Genomic DNA, 18,813 nt, shown 5'->3' with positions numbered 1-18,813 from the left:
CAGCCCTGCGAAGAGCACTGGGCACAGAGTGGTAAGGTGTTTCCCTCTCGCTCTGTGTAGTTCGGATACAAAAGGCATGTGGGGTTTGGGTTTCTTTGGTTGTTTTTTGGTATTGAGGTTATTTTTTAGGGGTTGGGCTTTTGCCCCTTTCTTTAGGTGGAGCAGTGAGCTAGCTACTTGCATTGTATGAACATAGGACAGTGGAAAAAAAGTATTCTGTTCTATTACTGGCACTAAAAGCTAAACCCTAATTTTAACTGAGTTGCATTTGAACCACTTGCTGAAACAAAAATCTGCTGTAGGAAATGTGATGTGAACTGAGGTCAGTGTCCATCACAATTCCTTTCATTATGTCTTAAGCTGGAAGAGACAATGTGGTTCAAACATCAAGATACAGTAATAAAGCAGGAAAATGCAAGTGTTTGGGTATAGATGTTTGATACAGGGGAGAAGTATGAAAGAAATAACCAGATGTTCATTGTTACTGAGTTTTAGCTGGATGGAACAGTTATTTCTCAACTGTATTTGACCATTTTTGGACCAGCAAAGTGAACAGACATTACAGGAATTACTTGAGGAGGAGTATGGCTGTACTAAATATGAGGCAGAGTGGGTTCCTGGCTGACATTAATCGTCAGCGGTACCTCAGACCACAGTTGTAGGGAGTTCCACGCTGCTTTGAAACCCCTGTGCATTACAAACTGCCACTTACTTTTCCTCTTTTCATTTGGGCAAACCTTTGAAATAAGTATATGGCACCTTTTTCCTCCTGCCTTTTAGGTCTTGCATTTGTAGGGGGCCTGTCTCAGGAGTTTGAAGAGCGCTTTAATATGCTGTAAGAGTACAGAAGTGAAATCCATGGGCATCTAGCGTGCTTGCCCAGTTCTCCCAAGCGCTACGAAAGGGGCTCCTGTGCTGCACAATCTGAGACACACACCCTGCAAGACTGCTCAGAGTCAAATCGCTCTTACAGTTGTAAGACCTTAGTACTGATGTTTCTTACATTGACTGGAATCCAGGGCTGGTTCCTGTTAATCCCAGTAGGAAGGAGAGGTCGCACCCAGGACAAAAACAAAACTGAAAGCAATTCACTAGCGTGAGTTTGTCACCTCAGTACTCATTCTTTCATTTGAACTTTAAGCAGAAGATGTAAATGCAATTAAAATACAGGATATGGCACAAGACATTAAGGAAATGACAGGTGTGAGGTGAGGAATCTGAAAGTAGGCAACATTACATTAAGGCCATGAGTTTGTTACAGAGAAGCTGATCCCAGAGCCAGGAGCAAAGTCCAGCTCTATGTGTGCCACAGTACACACAGGAGAAGCTGCAATAACCTAGTTCTTCCTTACACAGTGTAGGTAAAGAGAAATGAAGGGCTGACACCGTAATTCAGCACATGCAACTTCAGAGCTTATCAGTACTGATAATATAAATAATAAAAAGTTTTGGAGACTATTTCTAGTGAAGCCATTTATGCATTTGAGAGTTCTACAATTCAGCAGCTTCAAGTACCAGTATGTTCCGGGTCCAGCAGTAGCAGTCATTTTTCTCCTTCTTAGTAGCTGGTGCAGCGCTGTGTTTTTGACTTTCAGCCTGAGAACAGCGCTGATAACACCGATGTTTGTAGTTACTGTTCAAATGTTTGGTCTGGCCAAGGACTTTCTGAGCCTCATGCTCTGCCAGGGAGGAGGAGAAGCCGGGAGGAAGCAGAGACAGGACACCTGACCCAAACTGACCAAAGAGGTATTCCACAGCACGTCATGCCCAGGATGTAATGGGGAGTTACCCGGAAGGGCTGGAACTGCAGGGTTGGATGAGGTATCGGCTGGTACTCAGTAGGGGGCGGGGGGGGGGCAAGTTACCAGTCAGCAGGTGGTGAGTAGTTGTATTCCCTTGTTCTTTCTTTATCATTATTATCATTGGTGGTAGCAGTAGTGATTTGTGTTATACCTTAGTTACTGGGCTGTTCTTATCTCAACCTGTGGGAGCTGCATTCTTCTGATTCTCCTCCCCATCCCTCCGGGAGCAGGGGGAGGGCAAAAAGGGGGGTGGGGGGGTAGTGAGAGAGCGACTGCATGATTTATGGCTGACTGTGTTTAAACCATGACACAGTATAAAGTAGATCCTTTGTTATGCAAATCCCTATTTAGTTTCTGCAAGAAGCATCCTGCATCTTACACACTTGGGTTAGTCGCTTACTCACCTCTACCCGTAATAATTTTGCAAATGTGGTCACTTGCCCACTCTGGAGTGTGGAAGCTTAAACAATCATCTTCATTATGAAAGAGGAAAGCAGGGGAAGATGCTGCTCTCTGTGATTTGCTTTCTCCCTTCCTGGGGAAGGTTTAGGTCAGGAAGACTTTCCCTCTAGTGTCACAACAGTCATTCTGGGCTGCGCAAAGGCACAGGACAGGCAGCTCTTCTGACATAGCAGTCTTAAAAATGAGTCACAGTGTAGGCAAAAGTGCTGTCAGGTTCTTGTATGATTCACAATTTTCATGAAAAAGATGAATCGAACTGGTACAAGAGGCTTTTCTGCATTTGCCACCATTCTCTTCTAGTAAGAGCACTCTCATACACCCTCAGCTTCAGATGACAAACAGACCAGTTTTAATGCATACCCAATTAGTGATCAGTTAATACAACTTCAGTTATTCACCCTGAGGTTTTGCTGTAGCATTGCTGGCCACACAGAACTAAACACAGGCTTCAAATTCCCAACAGCCATTTGTAAATGAGTAATAAAGCCTCGAGTCCAGGCAGACGAACAGAGTGCTGCACGTTCCCCTGCAAGCTGGGGGATTTCATTACAGGGAATTAAAATATTGACTTTTAAGGTCAAAGATCACTTTATTCTCCATTCATCTCATTTTGTGTATTTCAGTTAAATTCCACACAGATGACTTAAGTCCCTTTTAAATCAAAGTTGGATATAAAATTTGAAAAGTTAATTTTTTAGTTTTAACTACACATTTGAAGTGACCTTCTGCCTTTTTTTCTTAATTCCAGTTGCTCTGTATTCTTCTCTCTGCTTCAAATACTCTGTTTTGCATTCTTCATAGAATAATGGATCAGAATAGCTACAAGACAAATACATAATGCTGGTTTTCATCTTGGAATATGGAACAGATACTGTATGAATAACACTCGGAACTGATCTTCCTCTCACACCCAAAGGAAACTGGCCTGATTTCAGTGATAAAATACCTTTTTTATTACGCACCTAGGTGTTAAGGTTACCTTTGTAAATTCTAAATACTGAGATACTGCATTCTCTCTTGAGGCATAATCCTTTTTAAGCCTCTACAGTGAAGCCATGAAGAGGAAAGGCAGAAAAAGGGGAAGGCAGTTGGCATTTCGGTTCAGGGAAGTAATTTATTTCTTGCATTTACCTTCTGCAGCACATTAATCTGCTGCAGAACACTGACATTTGTTATGCACCCAAGCAACTACTGGGAACAGGTTCAAGTGTATGTCTTGAACAGTAGACATGTAGCTCCTTGACCATTAAACTCAATTCATTTTTTTCTCACAGCTTTGATTTCAAGTAGAGTTATCCAAGCACTAAGCATTTTTTTCAGTAGTATTGTGGTTGGGTTCTGTTGTTTTGGTTTTTAAAACCTGAATAAACTCTTAAGTTCTCACTGCACTCAGGCCTGAACTCTTGCCTGAGTTTCTTCATCAATTCCCAAACACTTGAGGATACCTGTCACTAGTTCAAAGACATTTAATCCTAACCTCTGGTTTAACAGGGGAGGACACACATTCCACCAAACCCCAAACCAAGACCTTTCCTTCCCCCCCCATCAAAATCATAGAATTCCCAACCCTCTCCCTGGGAAATTCAAGGATCCCACACACCAGCCTGCCAGCACTGGGGATAAATTAGAACTCTGGAAAGAGACATTTCAATCCATCGCAGCATCAAGTTGCCCTCTTTAGTATGTAACAATTTCCCTGCTGCTGCTGCGGGTGCTGTTACAACAGCAGGGCATTTTCAGGACAGTGACTAAATCTTAGAAGAGTTCAAGAAGCAAAATCCAAACAAACTTTTCCCACACAGGTAACGCAGCACCGTCAGCACAGTGCTGTGTGTCATCTGGGCTGAAAATCTGTGTCTGTCAGCATTTAAATCAAGGAAATCCACACCCATCACCATTTAAATCAAGAGGACTCTTTATAGCCATAGGGCAGCTTTATTAAGGCAATGCAACTCCATCAGTTAGGGCCCTGACCTGCACAGTTTATAATGAAGCAAAGATACGATCTTCAGAAAATACACTGAAGTCACTAATCCCACATAACCCTTCAGAGAAGACTTAAGATTTCTACTCATTTCTAGATCAGTGGAGGCCAGGCAACAACAACAAAAGAGAACAAAACCTCATGAGGTACTTACTAGCCAACCAGACAGTCTTTCAGCGCCGCGTTCTCCCGCCGACACTTCACCACCATCAGAAAACCAGTTTCTTGACAGCACTTAGTAAATGCTAGGGAAAAAAAGAAAACCAAACCCCACCAAGTTAGAAAATGATATTGGTACAGAACTCCACCTGTGTGTGTACTCTTCCATATAAAAATCCACCTTCTTGTATCCTGGACACTACCTGTAAAGCACTAAGGAGGAAGTGATACACACGCTTCCTCACACTAAGGAGGAAGCTTCACACAACCCCTAGGTGAGGGTCACCTGCTTGTCCTTGGCTGTATTGGGATTTTGCTAAAACAGTTTACAACTAGAAGTATCATTTCTAAAAGTGTTAGTGTCAGTTTTAAGTGTCCTTCTGCAGTCAAAGTTACATACGTGCAAAACTCTGCAAAGAACTGATGAACTTATCTACCTCAAACATTACTAAGGAACACTTAAAATGTGCTTCAACACAGCACCTCACCTAACACCACCATGTGCTACCTGAAAATGTATGACTGAAGTATACAAAAAAGTGGGTTTAAATTCACCAGCTGATTACAAGTTGGGAAGACACTGTGACCTGTGCTCAAAGGTATGCATTAACAACCCCACTTAGTTTCCAGGATCTTGTTTGGTATGTGTCTTAGCTTTAGACCTCAGGTCATCCAAATCCACATGCACACTTTAAGGATACTTCTGGCTACCTGAAATTTACTCTGAACAACACAAGAAATGTGTTATCAGGTTATCGAAATGTTTCTTTGGCTTTTAAAGGTGAATCTGACATTTCTTTTGTTCTTTCCTGGACGGTTGACATTGAATGTCCCTACATCAGCATCTTAAAAAAAAAAATCATACCTCTGATCACATTTCTCAAAATGCCCTTTGTTTTTCCTGGGAAAAACCTCAGAAGCCTTTGAACGCTCATGGTTTGCATAGTGACCAGTTTGATTTCTATTCTCTACAGGCACTTGTTTAAGTGCTGTGCTGGTTTGTACTAATCATCCCTTCAGGAAGCTGTGAAGTCAGAAACGCCAGCAGGAGGTCCCTCGCACTCGTTAGCTCACCAGTCTGACTGGTTGAAGGCGCGATTTCCCGAGAACAAAATCCGACCTGCAATTGCAAACATCCCATGGCTTCAGGAGGCCCTGCTTGCAGTGTGGCCAAGCACTGCCCTGAAGTGATAAAACTGCTTCCAGCTCTCTAGCTCTAACCTTACTGACTCTTAACAACAGAGAGGAAGAATAGGAGCAAGTTAAAGGATACTGGGCATCCTTATATGAGCACACAAAACCTGATTATTCTGCTCTCCTCTTTCTTCCAGCACTTTAAAATCCCTCTGGCAGTCATGTAAGGAGTGGGATACAAGACGGGTTTAGTTATAAATGTTTACCAGAAACATTCTAGAGAACGTTGGTTTGCTTTTCTTTAGGCTCTGTCTTGCTCACAACCCTTTCATGAAAAACATCTCACTGCTGAGCAGCACAAAGAGTGTCAGAACTACTGGTCTGGAGAACAATCTCACAAAAAGTACGCAATAGTTCCAGATATAACCTCAAACCAAGAATTAATCTCCATCTCTGTAATCTTTACAATCACTCAAGCAATACCTGCACAAAGCTTCAGGGTGCACAGCAAGACACCACAAAAGGAGTGGATACAGAGGATCTGATACAACCCCTCTGTAGTTTAACACTTCAGCAGCTCTGAGCAGTGATTGGAACACTGGGGAACCCTCAAACACTCAAAACCAACCTCCTTCATGATACACCACACATGATACAGAGAGTAGCTACTCTTTCAGAGCAGAATGCATCTTTTAGAAATCTTGTGCATCCTCCAATCTTCAGCAAATGCCTTTCCATGACTTTACAAGACCATGACTTTACAAGACCATGACTAATACACTGTCTTCTTTCTCCTTGCAAGCAGCAAGCTACTGAAACAAAACCTTAGGCATCTGTGAAATCAGATGTAAATTTAGGCCAGTCTGCAAACTCACTGCACACTAACACAACAGAAAGAAATATTTCAAACAAACAATCAAAGTTACCCCCGCTATTTACAAATACAAGCTGAATAAAAGGAGGGACAGAGATCAACAGGAGTGAAAACGCCTTGTTAGAAAGGGAAAAAAAAGCTCATCCTTCACAAAATGAACTGTGATGAGGCTTTGCCAGGACAGCCACATATGTCCATCACTGAGTGCTCTGTGCAGACAGGGCCAGATCCAGTACTGCGTCAGCAAGCTGCAGGTGCCTACCAGTTACCAGGGAAACTGGCCACGGACCCCTCTCTCGTGACATCCTATCTGACACAGGTTAGCCCCACAGGCTCCTCGCCACGCCACAGGCTGTGTCTAGGGGATGCACACTGAGCAAAGGGCTCTTCTCAAGGCTGCAGCTCAGAAACAGTTCACTGAGCAGTTCATTGCTGATTCAAGGGCAGGTTTCATCTTACTGCTCTCTCTCTCTCTCTCTCTCTCTCTCTCAAATAAAGCTTCATGCTTCTGTTGCAAGGCAAATCCAAAAGTTCTGGGCACAGTTGCTGAGCATTTTAAGTCTCCTTACTTCCACAGCATTACAGCCATACAGAGAGAATCTACCTGCTGAAGCAAGCTAGCTATTTAGTACCTTCTCTAAATCAACCAAGTACATAAGGCCAGACATTATCTTTGTCAAGACCAAGGTCTGTTTTCAACTGAACAGAAGCTGAACAACCGTATTTGAATACAGAGCAGTTCAGCTTTGCCAGTTCTCACATATAAAACATATGTGAGTGATCTTTTTACGGAGGGAAGACCACTTTGCTCCTATGATTTTCAGGCACAGTGACAGCTTTGTGGCTGAGGTCAGTGACAAGTGACCTCTCCACAGACTGACTCTTCAAGCAGGGAGCATCCTCGGGCCCTGAGCAGCTCTGGGAAGCTGCTCACTTTGGTCCTTGGTACCTCCAGATCCTCAACGGCCCAGGATGCAAAAGCTGTATTCCACTGGGTCCCTCCATCTCAACTTACATACTTGAGAAAGCAGGACATGGAGAACACGGAGAAACTCAGCTGCTTTTGTGGATCCTGGCACATGCAGGGTCACAGAAAGAGCTTCTTAAAGGGAAGAAAGAGCTTTTAAAAGCCTTCTAAAATTATTTCCGATGCTGTCTGGAAATGCATTATATTATTTTTTATAAAAATTCTATTCACAGATTTTGTATAATTTTGTTCAGACACAGAATTATAGAAATCATGTTGGAGGTATCAAGAATTATTTCTGAATGTCAGATAATTAATTAGTATATTTGATGGTTGATTAAGAATTGCTTTAAGTTACAGAGCACTCTCTTATTAGAGCTTCTTTGATAATTAGCTAGAAGGTTGACACAGGAAAGAACTGTTCACCAAGATCTTTACATAAATCTCTGCTGAAATATAATCAGTATCTAAGAAGAATGTTTTTCTTTAGGGTTTTTAATAGCCTTTTCCCTCAACTCTGTTTTATGACTTTACCACAGGACAATATGGGAAGCAGATGGAAACTGAAGTGAAACTGGGCAGCAGTTCATTTATCTCAGAATGAAGACTGGACAGATGATTCCCCTGCCTATGCAAGCAGTCAGGGAGACGTGCAGTAATCAGCACACTAGAGTGTTGACTGTTAGGTTTTAAAAGATCAAATACATTACCAGAAAGTTAGTTACAACAAAGTTGAATGGTATGGAGGGTGTCCACCAAAGGATGTCCTGGTACATACACTTCTTAATTTAAAGACAACCATATAAAAAGCTACAGTACTACTCATTTTCATCTCAGAACATAGTCATAGGTTCAGGAAGTATTTGTTCTTCTATGATGAAAATAAAAACTTGTAGGGCTTTGACTCAAAGGGACAAACAAACATCTGGCATAACAGAGAGCCACAGCTCTGCTGCATGAAGAGAACGATTTTCTTCCAAGCCACTAAAGAAGACAAGGTTAAATTTAAGACTCCTAACTTCAGTATCTGAAACCTACAAACAGTGGACAACATCACCAAGGCACCATATTTAAAACACTACGCAGCCTACAACCTCCTGCCACCCCAAGCAGAGGTAGGCCAGTCTCAGATTGTGTTTGCAGGGGATTTTTAAAACTAATTCTTTTTTACTTTCAATACTTAAAAATATTAGATACTTCACTATTTCTTTCTGCAAACACAAAGGTCTCTCCATGTGCAAAGCAAGAGAAGAACAAAGCTGGTACTGACAACCAGCTGCACAGGAACTGTGTTGACAGAACAGTGCCAAGGGGTCCTTGTTATTCTTTTCAGTGTATGAACTGTAGGCAGTACAAGGACTATTTCTGAAAGTTCATTTTTTACAGGTTCAGATTACAACAATACTTGGCACTTTCATATTGATTCCTGTCACAAAGTGCTGTGCAATTATAATATTAGAACTGTAGCTTTACCGATCATAATTATGTATCTATTTTGCAGATGTTCTTGTACACAAAACAAATGAAATATTCCCCATTATCAAGATAAACTGATCCTCTCAGGTCTGGCTCCAGTTTATTTAAAGACTTTACAATTTTACTACTTACGAGAAAGTCCTACAGAGGTGTTATCTCACCATTTATATTTTCTCAACACTTATGATACTGCTATCACACTCTTAAAATAAAAAAAAAGCTTGTATCATGATCCGGACCAGGCTTGTGCTCTATTCCTGAGGTGGCTTTTTGCCTTTAAACAAAAAGGGAAATAGTTCTGTCCAACATTTAGGTAATTCCTTGAGCTCTGCCATTTGGTGAAGAAAAGATGCCCCAGTAACACTGAGGACTTGGGAGGGTGATGGTGGAAGGAGGAAGAAACAGTTCTCCTTAAAATGTAAGCAACGACCAGATTTTTAGACCTACATGTGTTAGATGTATACAAATATTAAAGTGATACAGAACATTATGAGCAACATTTGATGGTGAAGTTGTTCCACTTTTAATTTTGGTATTAAATTGTGATTTATTAGCTTGTTACTTTGCAGTTACTCAGCATGCACAGAACAGATCACTGGTGCGTTTAATGAGCCAGAGGAAGTAGTAGGGTGCACATGAAAAGCTTGTTTTACATTGTAGAGTGCGAGCTATTTGATATTTCTAACACAGTACAAAAGAAAGCTTCTCTGTAGATTGCTCATGGTTCAGTTAACATCACTGAATATCTAATACCTCCAACTCAATTAATTCTCACCTGATTAAGATCAGTCTGATATTCAAACTAAATCATCTCTCCAGTCAAGTAGAAATCAATATTTCTGATTTTACTTTTAAATTACAATAACAAATAAAATACATGCATAGTTGGTAAGCCAGGAATAGCTTTCCTATTCTAGTCTACTACGGCATGCATAACAGCTGATTAAAGAATTATTCTAATTTGAGCAACAATATATATAAAACAGATTAATTTGAATAGAGGGAGATAGCATGAAATAATTAAATGCACCTTATATAGGGCAAAGAGAAAATTGACATAAAATAACCTTGATTCTTTGAAGTGAACCTCTGTTATCAGATCAAACACTTTGTCTCCGCAAGTATTCTTTTGCTATAACATAAAAATAATTATATACTTTCCCTTTTCCTGCCCATCACCACCCCAAAAAAGCTGCTACATTTCAGCTTCTGCAGCTCCAACATACTACTGAGGGCATCTGTATCTGTCCTGGGGCAGATGATCAATATGCAGCAGCATACAACACAGGACTGGGGAGGAGAGACGATTCCAGGAATTTTAGGAAAGGGATATTCACTGTGTTAAAGATCTCTCCTCCTATGCAACGTTTTCCAGGGTGCACTCAGCACTGAAAACCAGGACAGTAGACCCTTACAGTGAAGAATTTCTTCCTTATATCTAATTTACATCTACCCTTTCTAAGTTTCAAGCCATTACCCCTTGCCCAGATAACACAACTGTGATCTGCAGAGAAAGAATGTATCCACAAAACCCAAGAATTGTTTCTATAAACACATTTCCTTGGGGTAAAGAATAAGAGTTATATCCTAGAAACAAATCTGAACACTTTGCTTTAGAGGACATATACAGATGACAAACTAACACACTGAACTGGACCAAGGGCCCGTTTGTCCTGTGTACCATCTTTCTCAGAAGCAAGTAACAGCTGCTTCAAACAGAGATGCCAGAAAGTCTACATTATGGAACATTTTTTTCCTAACCCCTACCAACTGTAAGCTTGGCTTATATCTTTAAGCATAAAGTTCTTACCTGCCTCTCAAAACCCTTGCACGATGGGTCTTATTTGACAAGACTCCAAGAGAAGAAGAGGAAGAAAGAGATAAAAACCAGCCCAATACCAGAAAGGCACATGCTAGCCTCAATCTCCCCAGCATCTGTCAGCCCCTTCAGTTTAAGCCCTGCAGAAGTCCCACCTACTGCAGCTGTGGTTATCTGTGTCATACCATGGATGTCTTTTTCACTAGCAAGTTTTCAAAATCCGGCTGCAAAAATTAACTGGCCTCCAAGCATCCCTCAGCTGGATGTGGAATAGGCCAAAGCAGTGGGGAAGAAAGGCACCGCACAAGTCAAAAGTGTTTGGGGGTTGGTTTTTGGTTTCAGAACTATCCAGGTACTGGCTCTGTAAATGCCACTTGGAAGCAAGTCTTCAAGTTTTCAAATCTCAAACACTGCTCACACCTGGCAAGAGCATCTATTTTCTGACATCACAGCTTAGAAGGGGCTTTTCAAATGAATATAGGAAATCAATGGCTTATTTAAACTTAGTTTCAAAAGTTCTAAGAAAAAATACAGGTTTTTTTTTTTTTTTTATTTGTGGTGTTTGTTGGGTTTTTTTAGAAACCACAGTATCATACCAGTTCTGAACACTCCTGTAAGGCATGTATGGATTTCTCCAGCATCACTTAGTTCAAAACAGAAGTTCCTGCTCAGCTGCTCATAGACATAGAGAAGGCCGAGGTACTCAATGACCTTTTTTGCCTCAGTCTTCACTAACAAGAGCTTCAGCCACACTGCCCAAGCCACATAAGGCAAAGGCAGTGACTGGAAGAATGCAGGAAAACATCAGGTTTGAGATCATTTAAGGAACCTGAAAGTGCACAAGTCCATGGGACGTGCCGAGGTGCATCTGCAGGTCTTGAGGGAACTGGTGGATGGAGTTGCCAAGCCATTACCATATTTGAGAAACGCAGGAAAGTTCCTGCTGAGTGGAAAGGGGGAAATGTAACCTCCACTTTTAAAAAGGGAAACAAAGGAAGACCCAGGGAACTACAGGCCGGTCAGACTCACTTCGGTGCCCGGCAGGATCATGGAGCAGAGTAAAGTAATTAAAGAGTTAAAAAAGAGAGTTCTGAAAAAACATACACACACATGCAACCTCAGGGGGCTTCTCAGCTCTTAGTTATGCTGCTTGGGCAGGGACAGGTCACCTCTCCTCATTCTCTGTTTTTGTATCCGTGCTGCACACACGAGATCTGAGGCAAGTGACTTTCGGGGGCTGAGGCTTAGAATGATTAATCTTTGTTTTCAGTCTGATAAAGATTCCGAAGGCACACAATCCTCTTTGACTGGGGAAGTGTTTTCCCAAGTAATCCAGAGCTGGGAAAGATGTTTCTTAAAAACTGTAAACCTTAAAATATCAGATGGTCCTTTCCTGATGAAGTGCTATGGTAGGCATTATTTGTAGTAATATGCATTTAGTCACAGAATTTTGACAGAACTTGGACTTCAACAGCAAACAGAGCTTTGGCACAGATGATGCAGAGGAATATCTATCTGTTAGCTTTAGTGTGGAGGGCACAAGCTTGACCTGATCTGATCTCCCATCCTGGATTTCCAGACTTGTCAGCGTTTTTTGTATGCGTGTGTATACACACATCTCTATAAATATATGCACATACACACACATTTTTTTGCCCCAAACACACAGAAATACAGTACACTGTCGCATTCATGAAGCAAGTTCCAGCTTTTTCAGGGCTAAGGGACAAGACTGCCTGCCTCTGACTAAGCACAACACTCCAAGCACAGCAGTACAAGGAGGGTTATGTCTTCAGAAGCCAGAAGAGAAATAGCAAAGGCATAACTATTATGTATAAGGCTTTATGGTGACTGTACTTTGTCAGGCAGGGCAGGTTTAGGCGCTCAAAGATGAAACTGTGCTAGGTTAGTCAAGTAGATTTGTTAAGAAAAGCAGAGCTCCTTTTCTTCCCACTGAAATTACAAGGAAAAAATAATAATCTTTTAAGCAAAGTAAGCACATTGCTGTGAAAGTTTCCTTGGGTAGATCATGATTTGTCTACTGAAGATACTTGCTTTGGGAATGTTCTGGTCAAGTACAAGCACTGCCTTCTATGTAAGGTTTCAGGTAAAGCATGCCCAGTGAGCACAGCCACCTAGTTGAACTGCACTGTTCCTAAACAACTGCTTCTTTTATAGCTGCCTTGATTTCATTTTCCTCCCACCCTGCAGTAAGTATCCCTGACATCAAGCGTTACTGTACTGGGCGCTGGAAGAGGCAGAACTGGAACAAATGCAAGTGCCCCCATGGCTACTGTCTGTCACTGCCTGCTTTTATATAAACAAGTGCATCCAACTTGAGCTGCACAGAGAATCCTCGCTGCTGCGCATCCTCCTGCCTCCTCTGGGATATTCCGAGCCACTCCAGGACAGTGAGAAGTTAGCATAACAGATGATCAAAAGAAACAACATCCCCCTCCCTCTGTCCCACGGTGACTGACTCCTCAGCTGAACTCCAAAGCTGAAGAGAAAAAAATCAATTTATAGGAGACAGAATAGCAGAAACAGCAGTAACCTCCTTCTGCCACACGGTGGAGATAGAGCAGGTCATTTACGGACCTCCAGAAGAGGCAATTACACAGATACTGCACCAGACCAGCTCTTACAGTGTGCTGCTTCAGGGATAGCTTTCCCCCACAGTTCAATTCACCGTATTTCCAAAAGGATGACTTTAACTCCAAGTTCCAATACCGAAGTTGGAAGTAGCAGCAGTACTTCTCCCTCCTCTGAACATCCTCTAAGTAAAAGTGAAATTGTCTTCAGGGATCCAGATGGGGAGTGGGAGTCGGCTGGGGCATACAGAATCGGAGCAAAATTTCAGACCTTCTCATAGACATTAAACTGAAGAAATGATGACAAGGCTATTCAGAACAATGCAAGACTGGCAGCTTATTACATACAACCTTACTCGGAGCAGTTCTGTTGTGGACCAAAAGGTTGCCTAAGACAGCAATCAGCTGTTGCTTCTAGAAGGGAGGAGAACAAAGTCCTAAAAATGATCAACCCCCTCTCCTCTAACCTGCCATGTCTTCTGTTCTGATGCACTGCTCCCATTAGTCATTCTCTGACCAGCACATTGGGCATGGACATCAATCATCAGAGAAGGGAGAAGGCAGAATTGAGGACATACAGCTCTGCTGCTGAAGTCACTGCTTTTGACAAGGAAGCACCAGGCTGAAGCCCTGATGTCATGCCCAAGCATACAGCAGATACAACGAAGCCAATGCTTCTGTTATGCTGCTACCTGTTGGAACCAAACAGTCCCAGGCCAAAGCATTATACCTGTATAAGGGGGTGTAATAATAGACCTGATTCAATAGAGTAATGAAGAAATGAGGCCATTTCTCCAAAGCAAAGGTTCCAATTTTGATGACAGTTCAATCAAATACTTGTGGACAGAGGGTTTACAAACAAGCCTCTGACCAATCCACAAAGCAAACCAAAATCCATTAGGAACTGTCAGCTATGAAAGTCCCTCAAACAGGAAGAACTGTTCTTCAGTGTAAAGCTTAATGGACAAATGGCATAAAAATTTGTGTAATGCCAAAGACTTCACTGGCACAAATCCAGACCTAGTTTGGTGTAACGAAGCCTTGGGGACAGCGTTCTAACTTCTGACAGCTGACTATACTGTGTTCCTCAAGCTGTACTTGTACATGTACTGAGTACATGTACACACGTACTCAAGCTTGGCAGCAGGTGCTTGTTTAAGTGCATCTACTCTGCCTGCTCCAAGTATCTTGTTTCCGATACAAAAAGATTTGAGAGTAATACAGTCTCAACACTGTTATAAAAGTAACAGCAAAAATAAACACATAAATGTGGTTTCCATATTTAGAGAAAAACCTCGCTCTTTAAAAAAAAAAATTTAGCGATTCCTCAAACAAGGGTGTATATATATATATATGTATATATATATATATATAAAATATATATATGAACAAGTACTAGCATGCATCTGCTAAAAAATTATTGGCAACAGAGACATTAAAAGTTTAGATGAGGAAAAAATATATATGTATATGATACTTTGTGCAAAATATCATATGCTACCCAAACACACGAAAACTGCTCTGGTATTGTCAACTGCTTTCTAAAGAAGGAAACAAAGTTTGCTTCTAACACGTTCAGCCACAGGGCTCAAGCTGCTGTAAGGCAAGATGTGACAGAAGACCCAGTGGCAGCTGAGGACACTAGGAATTCAAAGCACCATCCAGTGGCAAAGACACCAGCAGAAACTGAGGGTCTTAATGCTGCCATTACTGTGGCCTCTTCAGTAGCACCAGTACATCCCTGTCTAACTTTTGGTCTCTCATGTCTGATTAGGACTGAAAGCTCTTTGAAGTGCATCCTGACTTCGACATAAGGATCCTTCCAGCTTGTGACCTCTCAGTGCTGTGACTGCATGACAGAAAGTACACTGGTACACTTTAATTACAAGAACACAACCTGGCTAAAAATTTTCTCTCCATTTTCTGGGTTCTGAACTAAATGAGCTTTGTCCACTGAATGCAGATGCACACATGCCTCCACCACCACAGATTTGTCAGTATGGAAGTTTTCCCAAAGACTTCTCTCACCTTTATTCTGAAAAAAACCAACCCAATCCACCCAAAAGCTAGCATATGCTGTATTAATGTAAAACCCCTAGAGGGCAACTCAGCTTCAATTTCAACCTGCATAAATATTCAGCTCTTTAACTAGTTTACAGATTATGTAAACTATTTCCTTCAACCTTGGGTTTTTTTTTCCCCTCATTTAAAAGAAATGAATCCTTTTCATTCTCAAATCACACTACTGCTGCCTATTTAGTGTAAGTTAATCACCACTGTCCAACCAGAGACAGAGTTCTCAACCCAACAAAGCTCAAATGTGTGCAAAAGAGAACAATAAAGAAAACATATGCAAGGGCCTCATTTAAACAAAGACAGAAAACAAGCATATGAATGTCTGAAATCACGCTCTTTGCATTAAAGAGCTTTAACAATACATCTTGTTTATTATTCAGCTTAGTATTAATTTATTGCATGGCATCTGTTTTTTTATACAGCAGGTTGGTTGCAAGTCTCAGATTTACAGATTTAACTTTATACTGTTGGGATTATTTGCCTGTTTTCCTCTACATACTATGATTTAAGCCTTATGTAAGTATTTGAGGACAAACACACAAAAAGTGATGAAACAGGAAAAAAGACGTCAAATTAGCCATGGAAGAGAGTTTCATTTATTCTTCAGTCTTCAACTGAAGCCCAGCTCTGCTGCTAGTGGTGAAAAGAAAACAACAGACAACCAGGAAGTAATTTGTGCCATGAAAGTGAAAAACCTTCATTTAATTCCAAACGTTCTCCCCAGATTTTAAAATTGCTAACTCCAATATCCGACTGAGCCTTGTTTGTAATGAAGCAGCACGCATCAACTGCCTTGCCCCTGCTTTCCACCCAATCTTGGTGGCAGTTGAAAGGTGCTTTGTAACCTGCCAGTCCACAAATTCATAGGACCTGCAGACACACTGATGTTTAACATTAGAGGAGGCACTAACAAATCACAGGACTCTCAAGTGACGCGGAAGCAACCTGAGCTAGGCAGGAAGAAAACAGCTCAAAGGAATCCTTCGCAAATGCTCATAAAGCCCAAGGGTTTCTACATGGCTTCTGCAGGAACTCAAATGCCCTAACAAAAATTCGTAACATAGTCCTCCTCACTTTATGCATACTAATGCAATGCCACTTATATAGTGACCATAATAGCTCTCTTCCAGATATGATCTTATCCTCATTTACATGTGCGAACAGAGACTAAAAATGACTACCAGTAGAATTCACTTTACCTGATTTTAGCTCCCCAAAATTTACATGTCTCACCTAAAGCTGATTCTGGGAGTACCTTGTTGTCCTCGACACAAAACTGAGAGACAGAGTGCAAGCTACTTCCAGAATGCAGTTAGGGCTCACCTAAGAGATTTAAATAGGATGATTGGTATAGATCAGACATAACTTTCAGATGACTAGAACTGGGATGAAATGTTTCCCCCCTCCTACATGTCTTAAGAAAAAATCATAAGGGAGGAGTTCAAGGAGCCTACCTAAGTCCCCAAAGCTAGTGATCCACTCACAAGGGTCCCTTCTCTGAACACTGCAGAACGGTATGAAGTAACTGCTGCCCCACTGGAGCTTTGAAAGACTGCAGAAGTGGGAAGAGAGGACTAGACGCTGTTTCTTATTCAGATTCAACCCCACTGATTGCTTGAAATAAAGCAATCATTCTGACTTTTTGCCACAAGTTCAGCTAAGGCTTAGAGACTCGAGCACTGGAGAACCATTAGTACAAAACTTGCTCAAGTTAAAAAGTTACAGTGCAATGTTAGTCTGGACACATAAACCACTCATTATTATTGCATCTCTCTTTATGGATGCCCAAAACACATGGTAGAATCTGAATTTCAGAACCCCAACTTTGTAATCAAATTTAAGATACTGACTGTATTACATTAGAAACTAGGCAATTACATCTGCTTCACATAAAGCCATTGTAGACACTGGTTCAATTTAGCCTTTATGTGAAATGTACCTAGGCAGACCTGAAATATGGTCATGCAAACACTAAATTACTTTCAAGTGCTTTTAACACACTCATAGAGGTGATCTCCTTCTTACAGCAGCTGAATTAGCTTTCAGGCAAGTCAGGTCATTGCAACTCAAGCACTAGAGCAAGGCAGGTCAGTAAGATCAGCTCTGGAACAAACAGCACTGCACTGAGACTGCTGCTTATGCCTCAGAATGAATAAACTTTTGTGAGCTACAAGCCCTGGGTAAGACCAAGAACCAGAACTAGGCTGCAGTAATACAACTGCTGCCTGCGGAACACTGCACTGTTTCCTAAGCTCCACTAGTTCTCATCTAAAAAAGAACTTCATTCTGTGGTCATGCCAATCCAGCAGTTTTCCACAGAGACAATAACGTGGTTTTGCATTTAAAAATCCAACATGGAATCTTACCTTCCATTAACAGTAGCAGTAATGGGATACTAATTAAATTCAGGTACATAAATGCATGTTGGAATATGTAAGTTGTTATCTAGAAGAGAATGGAACCAGCATATTTAACTTCAGCAAAAAATAAGAACAAATTCCTGCACTGATACTTAAACAGCAAGAGAAGAGAAGACAACCGGAACAATTCATCTGAATTACTGGACTGCTGGAAAAAATCAGCTAAAGCAAAAGTTGTCAGCTCTGTTAAACATCTTCCTTCTACAGAATTGCAAACACTTATTTATGGGGCTTGCAATTTACTAAGTGTTCTCTACCCAACAATGAATGTTTCTCAAAAGTTTATGGTCAGTCAGTAACCATTATTTACATCAATGGTATTGAAGAGTGAAGAGGACAGATTCCCCAAGCAGTATTCTGTTTTAAAACAACTGCTGAAGTTTCATAGTTACTCAACGGATGAAGCATACCAAAATGAACTTACACAATAGCCTTGCTGAAGCAAGAGGATTCTTTTCCACACCATTCTCACTCCCCACAAAGATTTCAACTTCCTCAAGCTGTTTTAAATGTATAAAATGAAAAAAAACCCAAACTATCACATATACATGCATATGCTTTTAATTTTCCAACAAGGTGTAAGATGAAGATATCTCTTATGAAAAGAAAGCTGAACTATTAGCACTATTACTCAATGGTAATGAAGCATCATTGGATGTAGATAATATATTTTAAATACAGGACACTGGATTGAAGTCACTGAAGACACCACACCAACTCTGAGCTCTGTTAGTATCCTCTTAAAGATTAATTAGTTAATTACTAATTAATTAGTAAGTAAATCTTTGGTTATGTAATCATAAGCAGTATACAGTTTTTTATTTTCTTCTTTTCTATATTCTATGGAAGGCCATGGTTAAGTTTCTGTTTATTAACTAGACATATGTTGAAGCCTACACTAACATAACAACATGGAGCACTGCCTGTAAACATTATGGCCTGGCAGAATTTCACCCTGAACTTCAGAGTTTTACCATGAAGATGGGCATAGCCAGAAGGAATATTCCCATCTGAATCCTAACATGCTTGTCCTGCTGCACTGGGTCTCA

The 18,813-nt window shown here is 41.1% G+C and overlaps 1 protein-coding gene across 1 annotated transcript in view; it reads right to left on the bottom strand.

Moving 5' to 3' along the window:
• Window positions 1-2,828: 2,828 nt before the first annotated feature.
• CMC1 (C-X9-C motif containing 1) overlaps window positions 2,829-18,813 on the bottom strand; it is a 42,923-nt gene continuing 26,938 nt past the window's right edge. Inside the window, exons 3-4 of the mRNA XM_065666134.1 lie at window positions 4,403-4,493; window positions 2,829-3,083 (exon numbers count right to left, since the gene is read on the bottom strand). Coding sequence (XP_065522206.1) covers window positions 2,969-3,083; window positions 4,403-4,493 — 206 coding nt within the window. The 3' untranslated portion in view covers window positions 2,829-2,968. The remainder of the gene's footprint in view (window positions 3,084-4,402; window positions 4,494-18,813) is intronic.

This window comes from Lathamus discolor, chromosome 2 (assembly GCF_037157495.1).
Source record: "Lathamus discolor isolate bLatDis1 chromosome 2, bLatDis1.hap1, whole genome shotgun sequence".
Taxonomy (NCBI): Eukaryota; Metazoa; Chordata; class Aves; order Psittaciformes; family Psittacidae; genus Lathamus; species Lathamus discolor.
The sequence above is the reverse complement of the archived record's forward strand: the minus strand, read 5'-3'. Positions and strand labels throughout refer to the sequence as shown.